At 47.0% G+C, this 12,500-nt stretch overlaps 1 protein-coding gene across 1 annotated transcript in view; it reads left to right on the plus strand.

The window, feature by feature from the left end:
- The window catches only part of LOC124049122 (unconventional myosin-XVIIIb-like), a 60,816-nt gene that overhangs the window by 12,398 nt on the left and 35,918 nt on the right, over positions 1 to 12,500 (plus strand). The window contains 14 exon segments of the mRNA XM_046370478.1: positions 2,188 to 2,300; positions 2,448 to 2,615; positions 2,814 to 3,024; positions 3,167 to 3,309; positions 3,495 to 3,595; positions 3,665 to 3,728; positions 3,838 to 3,982; positions 5,078 to 5,209; positions 5,212 to 5,247; positions 7,316 to 7,406; positions 7,604 to 7,796; positions 7,886 to 7,966; positions 9,907 to 10,027; positions 11,699 to 11,846. Coding sequence (XP_046226434.1) covers positions 2,188 to 2,300; positions 2,448 to 2,615; positions 2,814 to 3,024; positions 3,167 to 3,309; positions 3,495 to 3,595; positions 3,665 to 3,728; positions 3,838 to 3,982; positions 5,078 to 5,209; positions 5,212 to 5,247; positions 7,316 to 7,406; positions 7,604 to 7,796; positions 7,886 to 7,966; positions 9,907 to 10,027; positions 11,699 to 11,846 — 1,747 coding nt within the window.

The following is a 12,500-nucleotide window of genomic DNA, read 5'->3' on the forward strand; positions in this document are numbered from 1 at the left end:
GTGCACTTTCACCACCCTGTGAAGTTCATCATATAACTTATTCCATCTATAGCCTAATAAACTGTGCATGCTTTTTGAAGTTGTAGTGGGAGGACAACACAACATGCACTACATGGCCAAAAGTACGTGGACACCTGACGTCGAACATTGTATTCTAAAATCGTGGAGTTGATCCCCCCTTTGCTTCTATAAAAACCTCCACTCTTCTGGGAAGGCATTCCACTATATGTTGGAACATTGCTGCGGGGACTTGCTTCCATTCTGCCACAAGAGCATTAGTAAGGTCGGGCACTGATGTTGGGTGATTAGCCCTGGCTCGCAGTCGGCGTTCCAATTCATCCCAACGGTGTTCGATAGGATGGAGGTCAGGGCTCTGTGCAGGCCAGTCAAGTTCTTCCACACCGACCTCGACAAAGCATTTCTGTATGGACCTCGCTTTGTGCACAGGGGCATTGTCATGCTGAAACAGGAAAGGGCCTTCCCCAAACTGTTGCCACAAAGTTGAAAGCACAGAATGGTCTAGAATGTCATTGTATCTGTGCTGTAGCATTAAGATCTCCCTTCACTGAAACTCAGTGGTGGAAAAAGTACCCAATTGTCATACTTGAGTAAAAGTAAAATACCTTAGTAGAAAATGACTCAACTAAAAGTGAAATATACCTAAGTATCAAAAATAAATGTAAATGCTTTTCATTTTTGATTTTTTGAATTTATTTACGGATAGCCAGGGGAACACTCCAACACACAGACATAATTTACAAATGAATCATGTGTTTAGTGAGTCCGCCAGACTGTTCCACTGGATGTCATAAGGTGAATGCACCAATTTGTAAGTCGCTCTGGATAAGAGCGTCTGCTAAATGACTTAAATGTAATGTAAATGGATGACCAGGAATGTGTGTGAATTAGATTACAATTTTCCTGTTTTGCTAAGCATTCAAAATGTAGTACTTTTGGGCGTCAGGGGAAAAAAAGTACAACATTTTCTTTAGGAATGTAGTGAAATAAAAGCTGCCAAAAATATAAATAGCAAAGTAAAATACCCTTACCCCAAAAAACTACTCAAGTAGTACTTTCAAGTATTTTTACTTAGTTACAGCAGTAGTGTAAAGTACTTGAGCATCCTAGCCTGAACCATGAAAAACAACCCCAGAACATTATTCCTCCTCCACCAAACTTTACAGTTGGCACTATGCATTCAGGCAGGTAGCATTCTCCTGGCATCCACCAAACCCAGATTCGTTCGTCGGACTGCCAGATGGTGAAGCGTGATTAATCCCTCCAGAGAACGCGTTTCCACTGCTCCAGAATCCAATGGCGGAGAGCTTTACACTTCTTCAGCCGACGCTTGGCATTGCGCATGGTGATCTTAGGCTTGTGTGCGGCTGCTCGGACATGGAAACCCATTTGATGATGCTCCAAACTAACAGTTCTTGTGCTGACGTTGCTTCCAGAGGCAGTTTGGAGCTCTGTAGTGAGTGTTGCAACCGAGGACAGATGATTTTTTGTGTGGCCTACCACTTCACGTCTGAGCCATTGTTGCTCCTAGACATTTCCACTTCACAATAACAGCACTTACAGTTGACCGGCGCAACTCAAGCAGGGCAGAAATTTGACAAACTGACTTGTTGGAATAGTGGCACCTTATTACGGTGGCATTCAATGACAAAAGGCCATTCTACTGCCAATGTTTGTCTATGGAGATTACATGGTGGTGTGCTCAATTTTACACACCTGTCAGCAACGGGTGTGGCTGAAATAGCCAAATCCACTCATTTGAAGGGGTGTCCGCATACTTTTGTAGTGTTTCTTTCCATGTGTGACTTCAAATTTACCTCCATATGATGGTTATTCTATCAACAATTGGGCAAGAAATCATTTTGAAATGCAATTTGTTGCATAATTAATTTTACAGACACTAAAAGATCCCACAAAGTCGAACAAACAAATTGTCTGTCGACATTTCTGAAATTGTTCAAACACTTACTGTTTCATCACAGATTTCGTGTTTTTTTTAAATACAGTGTGACCTTACTTGCCAAAAAATCTGTGGATGGAGACATTGTTAATGATAAACCATGTCATAAGTCTAAAGTCATATTTTAGTGACTAATGGATTTGTCCTGAGACTTCCCATTGGTAGGTTTATAAAGAGCTTTTCTGTGATTGGTGGGTTCTGTATTCCAGCCACTCAGCTGAAGCCAGACGAAGGAACCCCAGATCTCCCAGCAGGCTTAGTGAGAGTCAGAATGGAGACAGATGGAACACTGCATGATGTCATGGAGCACGACATCCACAAGGTAGTCTCTCTCTCTCCTCTGACTTCCTCAGTCTTTCCTTTACCCTCTCTCTATATCTTCTTCTCTCTCCATCCCTCTCTCACATGGTCTTTCTCTCAACAATATCTCTCCTTTCTGACATCTCTCTCCCTCTCTTTTTCTCTCCAGTTGAATCCCTCTGAGTTGGACCTGTGTGAGGACTTGAGTGAACTGCAGAGTGTGAATGAGTGTGGAGCACTCCACACATTAACCAGTCGAGCTAAAGCCAGCCTGCCTCTCACACAAGCAGGACCCAACCTGCTCAACTTCTGGCCTCCGCTGAATCAACACGGCAAGGTTAGCGCACACACACACACACACACACACACACACACACACACACACACACACACACACACACACACACACACACACACACACACACACACACACACACACACACACACACACACACACACACACACACACACACACACTTCCTGTAGTTCCAGTGGAACCAGGTGATAATTGAATATTGATGTCTCCTCTCCCTAGACCCCTCGCTCCCGTCGTGGGGACAGTGTGTGGGACGCTCCCCCTGCCCTGGCCGCTCTAGTCAGGCGTGTCTATGTCTCCATGGTGGGCACCCGCAAGGATCAGAGTGTGTGTGCGGTGGGACGCAGCGGCACAGGCAAGACCACCTCCTGCCAAGCCTTCACACACACACTCCTGAAACAGGCTGGTACTGCAGGAGACAGCATCAGTGGTTAGTACCTGTGTGTTCCTGCGTGCATGCGGAATGTCATGTGATATAAGGTATTTATGTACAATGTATATGGAGTGTTGGAGGTAATAGCACATTGTGTATAATGTTATCTCTCCATCTGTTTGTGTCTGTGTGTGTCCAGTGGAGCGTATCCAGGCAGTATTCACAATCCTGAGGTCGTTTGGGTGTGTGAGCTCTCAGCACAGTGATGCCTCTTCTCGCTTCGCCATGGTTCTCTCTCTGGACTTCAACCATGCTGGACTGGCCTCTGCCGGACACCTACAGGTACACACACACACATATAAGCACACACACTCAGACACACACACACAGGCACGCACACGCACACACAAACACAAACATGCACGCACACAAATTGTTGCCCATTATCAAAGTGTATTGCTTATACTGCTATGTACAATATCATTGTCTCAATGCCTGATAATTTATTCCTCTCTCCTCTCCTCCAGACTATGATGTTAGAGAAGTGGAGAGTGTGTCAAAAGATGGAGGGAGAGAGTAACTTCCTGGTCTTCTCCCAGATGCTGGCTGGACTCAGTACAGAGATGAGGTACACACACACACGCACACGCAATCACATAAAAAAACTCTTACATGACTTCCTGTCTCCTCCTGATAGGACGGAGCTGCAGATGCACCAATTCCCAGAGGCCAACAGTTTTGGAATAGTCCCTCCCATCAAGGTAACCAGGACATGTTGCTAACCTTTGTGTTTTTTGGCCATATTGCTTACTCTACATACTAATAGGCCCTGCTTCCTACCATCTGTGTTCTCCTCCATCCCTCCATCAGGTGGAAGAAAAGCAGCGTGCATCAGTGGCCTTCACCAAGCTGCTGGTTGCCATGGAAACTCTGGGCTTCTCTGCCAATGAGCAACGAGCAATATGGCATGTCCTGGCAGGGTTGTACCATCTGGGAGCAGCGGGGGCATGTAAAGGTATAGAGTTTATACCATAGACTGTACCATCATCTCTCTCTCCATACCATTTACTACAGTGCCTTCAGAAAGTATTCAGACCCCTTGACCTTTTCCACATTTTGCATGGTTACAGCCTTATTCTAAAATAGATTCAAAGATTTTTTTTCCCTCATCAATTTACGTAGAATACCCCATAATGACAAAGCAAAAACTGATTTTTTTTAAAATTGCAAATTTATAAAAAATAAAAAACTGAAATATTACATTTACATAAGTATTTAGACCCTTTACTCACTACTTTGTTGAAGAACTTTTGGCAGCGATTACAGCCTCCATTCTTCTTGGGTATGACACTGCAAGCATAGCACACCTTGGCACAGCTGTTTTCAGGTCTCTCCAGAGACGGGTTCAAGTCCGGGCTCTGGCTGGGCCACTCAAGGACATTCAGAGACTTGTCCCGAAGCCACTCCTGCGTTGTCTTGACTGTGTGCTTAGGGTCATTGTCTTTTTGGAAGGTGAACATTCACCCCAGTCTGAGATCCTGAGCACTCTGGAGCAGGTTTTCATCAAGGATCTTTCTGTACTTTGCTCCGTTCATCTTTGCCGTGATCCTGACTAGCCTTTATGCCATTGAAAAACATCCCCACAGCATGATGCTGCCACCACCATGCTTCACCATAGGGATGGTGCCAGGTTTCCTCCAGATGTGACGCTTGGCATTCAGGACAAAGAGTTCAGTCTTGGTTCCATCAGACCAGAGAATCTTGTTTTTCATGGTCTGATAGTCTTTAGGTACCTTTTGGCAAACTCCAGGTGGGTTGTCATGTGCCTTTTACTGAGGAGTGGCTTCCGGGTTATTTATATTTCATCCATTTTAGAATAAGACTTAACGTGATAACATTTTTATAAAGTCAAGGGGTGTGAATACTTTCCAAAGACACTGTAGATGATACTTTATATTGTTTAGCTGTTAGTGGGACCTATGAAAACATGACAGTCATGCCAATACTTTCTTTTTCTGTTTTCCACCCTCTCTTTTCTTTTTCCCTCCCGTTTTTCTCCCCTCCCTTCCTTCCCCTGTCCTCCTCTCCCCACCTGCCTTCCTTACCCCAGTGGGGCGTAGGGCGTTTGTGAGTTTCGACAGTGCCCAGGTGGCCAGTAGTGTATTGGGGTGTGAGGGGGAGGAGCTCCACACAGCAGTGTTCAAACACCACCTCAGACAGCTGCTGCAGAGAGCCACCGGGGCGGCAGAGAGAGACACGCTACTACTGATGCAGAGGAGGGTAAGATAGAGACACACAGGTACCCGCAAGCAGGCAGGCACGCACGCACGCACGCACGCACGCAGGCGCACACACACACACACACTCTGTCACTCCAACCTGGTCTCAGAGCATTTCATATTATTCTGTAGGCAAATCCATTTAGTTTGATATGTTACGTTTAGTATGGTATGTATTCATTTGTGGATGTCCATCATTCATTTCGTATGATCTGTTATGAATTACAATTCGCATTATATGTTACGAATTTGCAAAACATAATATATTATACGAATTTGTAAAACACATAATATGTTATGAATTCTAGCTAGGTGGCTAACGTTAGCTAGGCAAGGGGTTAGGGCTAAGGTTAGGATTTAGGATGAAGGATTAAGGTTTGGGTTAGGGGAAAGGTTAGCTAAAAGGGTTAAGGTTAGGGGAAGGATTAGCTAACAAGCTAAGTAGTTAATAAGTAGTAAGTAGTTTAAAAATTGCTTACTGGCTACTAAATGAGATTCGAACTCTCAACCTTTGGGTTGCTAGATGTTCACGTTATACGCTAACCCATCCACCCCGACCAACTACCCTACTTTCATTTCTGCCTTAATAAGTAATCATCTGTCTTATGTAACCATACCAAACATAACATATCATACTTATTTGAGTGTCTATGTTACGTCTATACGTCTAGTCTATGAGAACAGACTGGTCACTGCCTCATCCTGTGTGTCTGCACCACCTCTCTCTCTCTCTCTCTCTCTCTCTCTCTCTCTCTCTCTCTCTCTCTCTCTCTCTCTCTCTCTCTCTCTCTCAATTAAATCAAATAAAATAAAATTCAAGGGGCTTTATTGGCATGGGAAACATGTGTTAACATTGCCAAAGCAAGTGAGGTAGATAATATACAAAAGTGAAATAAACAATCAAAATTAACAGTAAACATTACACACACAGAAGTTTCAAAACAGTAAAGACATTACAAATGTCATATTTTATATACAGTGTGGCAAAAAAGTATTTAGTCAGCCACCAATTGTGCAAGTTCTCCCACTTAAAAAGATGAGAGAGGCCTGTAATTTTCATCATAGGTACACAGAGCATTTGGATGATCCAGAAGAAGATTGGGAGAATGTCATATAGTCAGATGAAACCAAAATATAACTTTTTGGTAAAAACTCAACTCATCATACCTACTGTGAAGCATGGGGGTGGAAACATCATGCCTTGGGGCTGTTTTTCTGCAAAGGGACCAGGACGACTGATCCGTGTAAAGGAAAGAATGAATGGGGCCGTGTATCGTGAGATTTTGAGTGAAAACCTCCTTCCATCAGCAAGGGCATTGAAGATGAAACGTGGCTGGGTCTTTCAGCATGACAGTGATCCAAACACACCGCCTGGGCAACAAAGGAGTGGCTTCGTAAGAAGCATTTCAAGGTCCTGGAGTGGCCTAGCCAGTCTCCAGATCTCACCCCCATAGAAAATCTTTGGAGGGAGTTGAAAGTCTGTGTTGCCTAGCAACAGCCCCAAAACATCACTGCTCTAGAGGAGATCTGCATGGAGGAATGGGCCAAAATGCCAGCAACAGTGTGTGAAAACCTTGTGAAGACCTACAGAAAACGTTTGACCTCTGTCATTGCCAACAAAGGGTATACAAAGTATTGAGATAAACTTTTGTTATTGACCAAATACTTTTTTCCCACCATAATTTGCATTAAATTCATTAAAAATCTCATTTTGTCTGTCATAGTTGAAGTGTACCTATGATGAAAATTACAGGCCTCTCTCATCTTTTTAAGTGGGAGAACTTGCACAATTGGTGGCTGACTAAATACTTTTTGCCCCACTGTATATATACAGTGCCTTGCGAAAGTATTCGGCCCCCTTGAACTTTGCGACCTTTTGCCACATTTCAGGCTTCAAACATAATGATATAAAACTGTATTTTTTTGTGAAGAATCAACAACAAGTGGGACACTATCATGAAGTGGAACGACATTTATTGGATATTTCAAACTTTTTTAACAAATCAAAAACTAAAAAATTGGGCGTGCAAAATTATTCAGCCCCGCTATCTCTCTCTCTCTCTGTCTAGGTCCCAGGATGAGTGCTACTCAGTGTGTAGATGGCATGGCTTCTGGACTGTACGAAGAACTCTTCACGGCTATAGTGTCACTTATCAACAGGTACACACACATGTTCTGTCATCACACACACCTTTTATTTTTTGCCTGTTCAAGACTAGTAGAGTACAGAGTATCAAAAGTCATCTGTTTGTGGAGTTGTGATGTAGACCCACCTCAGGCAGTGTAGTATCTATGTACCTGAGCATATGTGGTAGTGGTGAGGTGAGCCCTGGGTGTTTGCTGCTGTCTCCCCCCAGGGCTTTGAGCTCTCAGCAGCTGACATTAGCCTCTGTGATGGTGGTGGACACTCCAGGCCTCCGCAACCCCAGACACAGTGCAGAGGAGAGGGCTGCAGGCTGGTCTGAACTCTGTCATAACTACCTACAAGAGAGACTGCTGGAGTACTACTACACACACACCTTCACACACACACTGGAAAGATACGCACAGGTACAGTAACACACACACACACACTCATGTACTGTGATACTGGTTCACCTGTATGACTGCTAAGAGTGTGTACTGTTTTGTTGTTGCAGGACGGAGTTCAGGTAGACTTTGAAGCTCCAGAGACCAGTCCTGCTGAGGTGGTGTCCTCCATAGACCAGCCTGCTCTACAGGTAACACACACACAACCGTCTGCTACCTGCACCTAACACACAAAACCGTCTGCTACCTGCACCTAACACACAAAACCGTCTGCTACCTGCACCTAACACACAAAACCGTCTGCTACCTGCACCTAACACACACAACCGTCTGCTACCTGCACCTAATACACACAACGGTCTGCTACCTGCACCTAACACACACAACGGTCTGCTACCTGCACCTAATACACACAACTGTCTGCTACCTGCACCTAACACACACGCAACTGTCTGCTACCTGCACCTAACACACTCACAACCGTCTGCTACCTGCACCTAATACACACAACTGTCTGCTACCTGCACCTAACACACGCAACTGTCTGCTACCTGCACCTAACACACGCAACTGTCTGCTACCTGCACCTAATACACGCAACCGTCTGCTACCTGCACCTAACACACGCAACCGTCTGCTACTTGCACCAAATACATGCAACCGTCTGCTACCTGCACCTAATACACGCAACCGTCTGCGACCTGCACCTAATACACGCAACCGTCTGCTACCTGCAACTAACACACGCAACCGTCTGCTACTTGCACCAAATACACGCAACCGTCTGCTACCTGCACCTAATACACGCAACCGTCTGCTACCTGCACCTAATACACGCAACCGTCTGCTACCTGCACCTAATACACACAACCGTCTGCTACCTGCACCTAACACACACAACCGTCTGCTACCTGCACCTAACACACACAACCATCTGCTACCTGCACCTAATACACACCACTGTCTGCTACCTGCACCTAATACACACAACCGTCTGCTACCTGCACCTAACACACACAACCGTCTGCTACCTGCACCTAACACACACAACCGTCTGCTACCTGCACCTAACACACACAACCGTCTGCTACCTGCACCTAATACACACAACTGTCTGCTACCTGCACCTAATACACGCAACCGTCTCCTACCTGCACCTAATACACACAACCGTCTGCTACTTGCACCTAATACACGCAACTGTCTGCTACCTGCACCTAACACACTCACAACCGTCTGCTACCTGCACCTAATACACACAACTGTCTGCTACCTGCACCTAACACACGCAACTGTCTGCTACCTGCACCTAACACACGCAACTGTCTGCTACCTGCACCTAATACACGCAACCGTCTGCTACCTGCACCTAACACACGCAACCGTCTGCTACTTGCACCAAATACATGCAACCGTCTGCTACCTGCACCTAATACACGCAACCGTCTGCTACCTGCACCTAATACACGCAACCGTCTGCTACCTGTACCTAACACACGCAACCGTCTGCTACTTGCACCAAATACACGCAACCGTCTGCTACCTGCACCTAATACACGCAACCGTCTGCTACCTGCACCTAATACACGCAACCGTCTGCTACCTGCACCTAATACACACAACCGTCTGCTACCTGCACCTAACACACACAACCGTCTGCTACCTGCACCTAATACACGCAACCGTCTGCTACCTGCACCTAATACACACAACCGTCTGCTACCTGCACCTAATACACGCAACCGTCTGCTACCTGCACCTAACACACACAACCGTCTGCTACCTGCACCTAACACACACAACCGTCTGCTACCTGCACCTAATACACACAACCGTCTGCTACCTGCACCTAATACACGCAACCGTCTGCTACCTGCACCTAACACACACAACCGTCTGCTACCTGCACCTAACACACACAACCGTCTGCTACCTGCACCTAACACACACAACCGTCTGCTACCTGCACCTAACACACACAGAAGAGACTACAGCTCTGACACCCTTTCTGAGAACTTCCACTAATCGTCCAGTGTGCCACACAGTGTTCCGGGCACAGTGTTCCGGGCACAGACTAGCCTCGCCAGATCAACATGGTGTGTGTTTGTGTGTCTGTGTTTGTGTGTGGTAGGTGCGAGGGGCAGAGGGAGACCCCAGAGGACTGCTGTGGGTTCTGGATGAGGAGATGGTGACTCCAGGATCCACAGAAAACACTGTCCTGGAGAGAGTCTGCCAGTACTACAGCTCTACTGGTGAGACGGGAGGGTGGGGAGAGTGGGGAGAGTGTGGAGAGAGTGTGGAGTGTGGAGAGAGTGTGGGGAGAGTGGAGAGTGGGGAGAATGGAGAGAATGGAGATTGGGGAGAGAGGAGAGAGTGGAGAGTGGAGAGAGTGTGGAGAGTGGAGACTGGGGAGACTGGAGAGAGAGGGGACAGTGGAGACTGGGGAGACTGGAGAGAGTGGGGAGAGTGGAGAGAGTGTGGAGAGTGGAGACTGGGGAGAGTGGGGAGAGGGGAGAGTAGATAGAGTGGGGAGAGGGGAGAGTGGAGTCAGGGGAGAGTGGAGACAGGGGAGATGGGAGAGGGGAGAGTGGAGACGGGAGAGTGGAGACTGGGGAGAGGGGAGAGAGTGGAGAGAGAGTGGAGAGAGAGTGGAGAGAGTAGAGAGTGAAGAGTGGTGAGAGAGTGTGGAGAGTGGAGACTGGGGAGAGTGGAGAGTGGAGAGAGTGGGCAGAGAGGAGAGTGGAGAGAGTGGAGAGAGTGGAGAGAGTGGGGAGAGGGGAGAGGGGAGAGTGGAGACGGGAGAGTGGAGACGGGAGAGTGGAGACTGGGGAGACTGAAGAGAGTGGAGAGATTGGAGAGAGAGTGGAGAGTGGAGAGTGGAGAGTGGAGAGTGGAGAGGAGTGGAGAGAGTGGAGAGTGGAGAGAGTGGAGAGAGTGAAGAGTGGGGAGAGTGGAGAGAATGGGGAGAGGGGAGAGTGGGGAGACTGGAGAGAATGGAGGGTGGAGAGAGTGGGGAGAGTGGGGAGAGTGGAGAGAGTGGGGAGAGTGGAGAGATTGGATAGAGTGGAGAGTGGGGAGAGGAGACAGGGGAGAGTGGAGAGAATGGATAGAGTGGAGAGTGAGGAGACTGGACAGAGTGGAGATTGGAGAGGGGAGAGTGGAGAGAGGGGAGAGTGTGGGAGAGTGGGGAGAGTGGAGAGATTGGATAGAGTGGAGAGTGGGGAGAGGAGACAGGGGAGAGTGGAGAGTGGAGAGAATGGATATAGTGGAGAGTGGGGAGACTGGACAGAGTGGAGATTGGAGAGGAGAGAGTGGAGAGAGGGGAGAGTGTGGATAGAATGGTGAGTGGAGTGTGGGGAGAGTGGAGAGTGGGGAGAGCTTGGAGAGAATATAGAGTGGGGAGAGTGGAGAGAGGAGAAAGGGGAGAAAGTGGAGAGTGGAGAGAGTGGGGAAAGTGGAGAGTGGAGAGAGTGGAGAGTGGAGAGAGTGTGGAGAGTGGAGAGAGTGTGGAGAGTGGGGACAGTGGAGTGGGGAGAGAGTGGAGAGTGGGGAGAGTGGACAGAATGGAGAGTGGAGAGAGAGATAATGACATTTAAAATGTGAGTCTAATGTTTCCTGTTCATTTTGATTGTTTATTTCACTTTTGATTATTATCTATTTCACTTGCTTTGGCAATGTAAACATGCCAGTAAAGCGCTTAGGGAGGGCGGGTGGGCGGGAGGAAGAGAGAGAAAGAGAGAAGTGGGGGTGTCTGTGTTCGTTTGTCGCTGTGTGAGTGTGTGTAAGAGTTTGGGCGAGGGTGTGTATGTCAGTGTCTTGTCAGTTTCAGTGACACAGAAGATATAGTGTCAGCAGTGGACATGTGATTCTGTTGTAATGTGGCATCGAAGTTCAGTTCTAAACTCTGGTTTGTCTGTCCTCAGTGCGTAAGTGTGAACAGCCCCTGCAGTGTGAGGTGAGCCACCTGATGGGTTCTGACCCGATCAGATATGACCTGACGGGATGGTTCAGCCTGGTCCAGAACAACCCTTCTGCTCTCAACGCCATCTCACTGCTGCAGAATTCCTCTGTGTAAGTTTTGCCGAATCTCAGATCCACCCTTCGCCCTAATTACTAACCATGTTACCATATTGCTTTTATCCATTTAACTATTTCAGATCTATAAGATGTTTAAAATATGTATATGTGTGTTTATTGAAATTATATCCAATACAATTTTTTGGAATGAATTAAATGTTGGCTTCAGCCTTTCCTTCTGTCTCTCGCTCTTTCTCTCTCTCCCTCTCTTTTTCTCTCTCCCTCTCTTTCTCTTTCTTTCTCTCTTTCCCCCTCTCCCTCTTTCTCTCTCTCCCTATTTTTACCCCTCTACATTTCTCTCCCCCCTCCCTCCCTCTCTTTCTCCCTCTCTTTCTCTCACTCCCTCTCTTTCTCCCTTTCTTTCCCCCTCTCTCTCTTTCTCTCTCTCCCTCTCTTTCTCTCTGCCTCTCTTTCCCCCTCTCCTGTTTCTCTTTCCCCCTCTCCCTCTTTCTCTCTCTCCCTCTTTCTCTCTCTCCCTCTCTTTATCCATCTCTTTACACCTCTACCTCTCTCTCCCCCTCCCCCTCTCTTTTTCTCTCTCCCTCTCTTTCTCTCACTCCCTTTCTTTCCCCTCTCTCTCTTTCTCCCACTCCCTTTCTTTCCCCTCTCTCTCTTTCTCCCACTCCCTTTCTTTCCCCTCTCTCTCTT

The sequence above is a fragment of the Oncorhynchus gorbuscha genome, linkage group LG11 (genome assembly GCF_021184085.1).
Source record: "Oncorhynchus gorbuscha isolate QuinsamMale2020 ecotype Even-year linkage group LG11, OgorEven_v1.0, whole genome shotgun sequence".
In the NCBI taxonomy this organism is placed as follows: domain Eukaryota; kingdom Metazoa; phylum Chordata; class Actinopteri; order Salmoniformes; family Salmonidae; genus Oncorhynchus; species Oncorhynchus gorbuscha.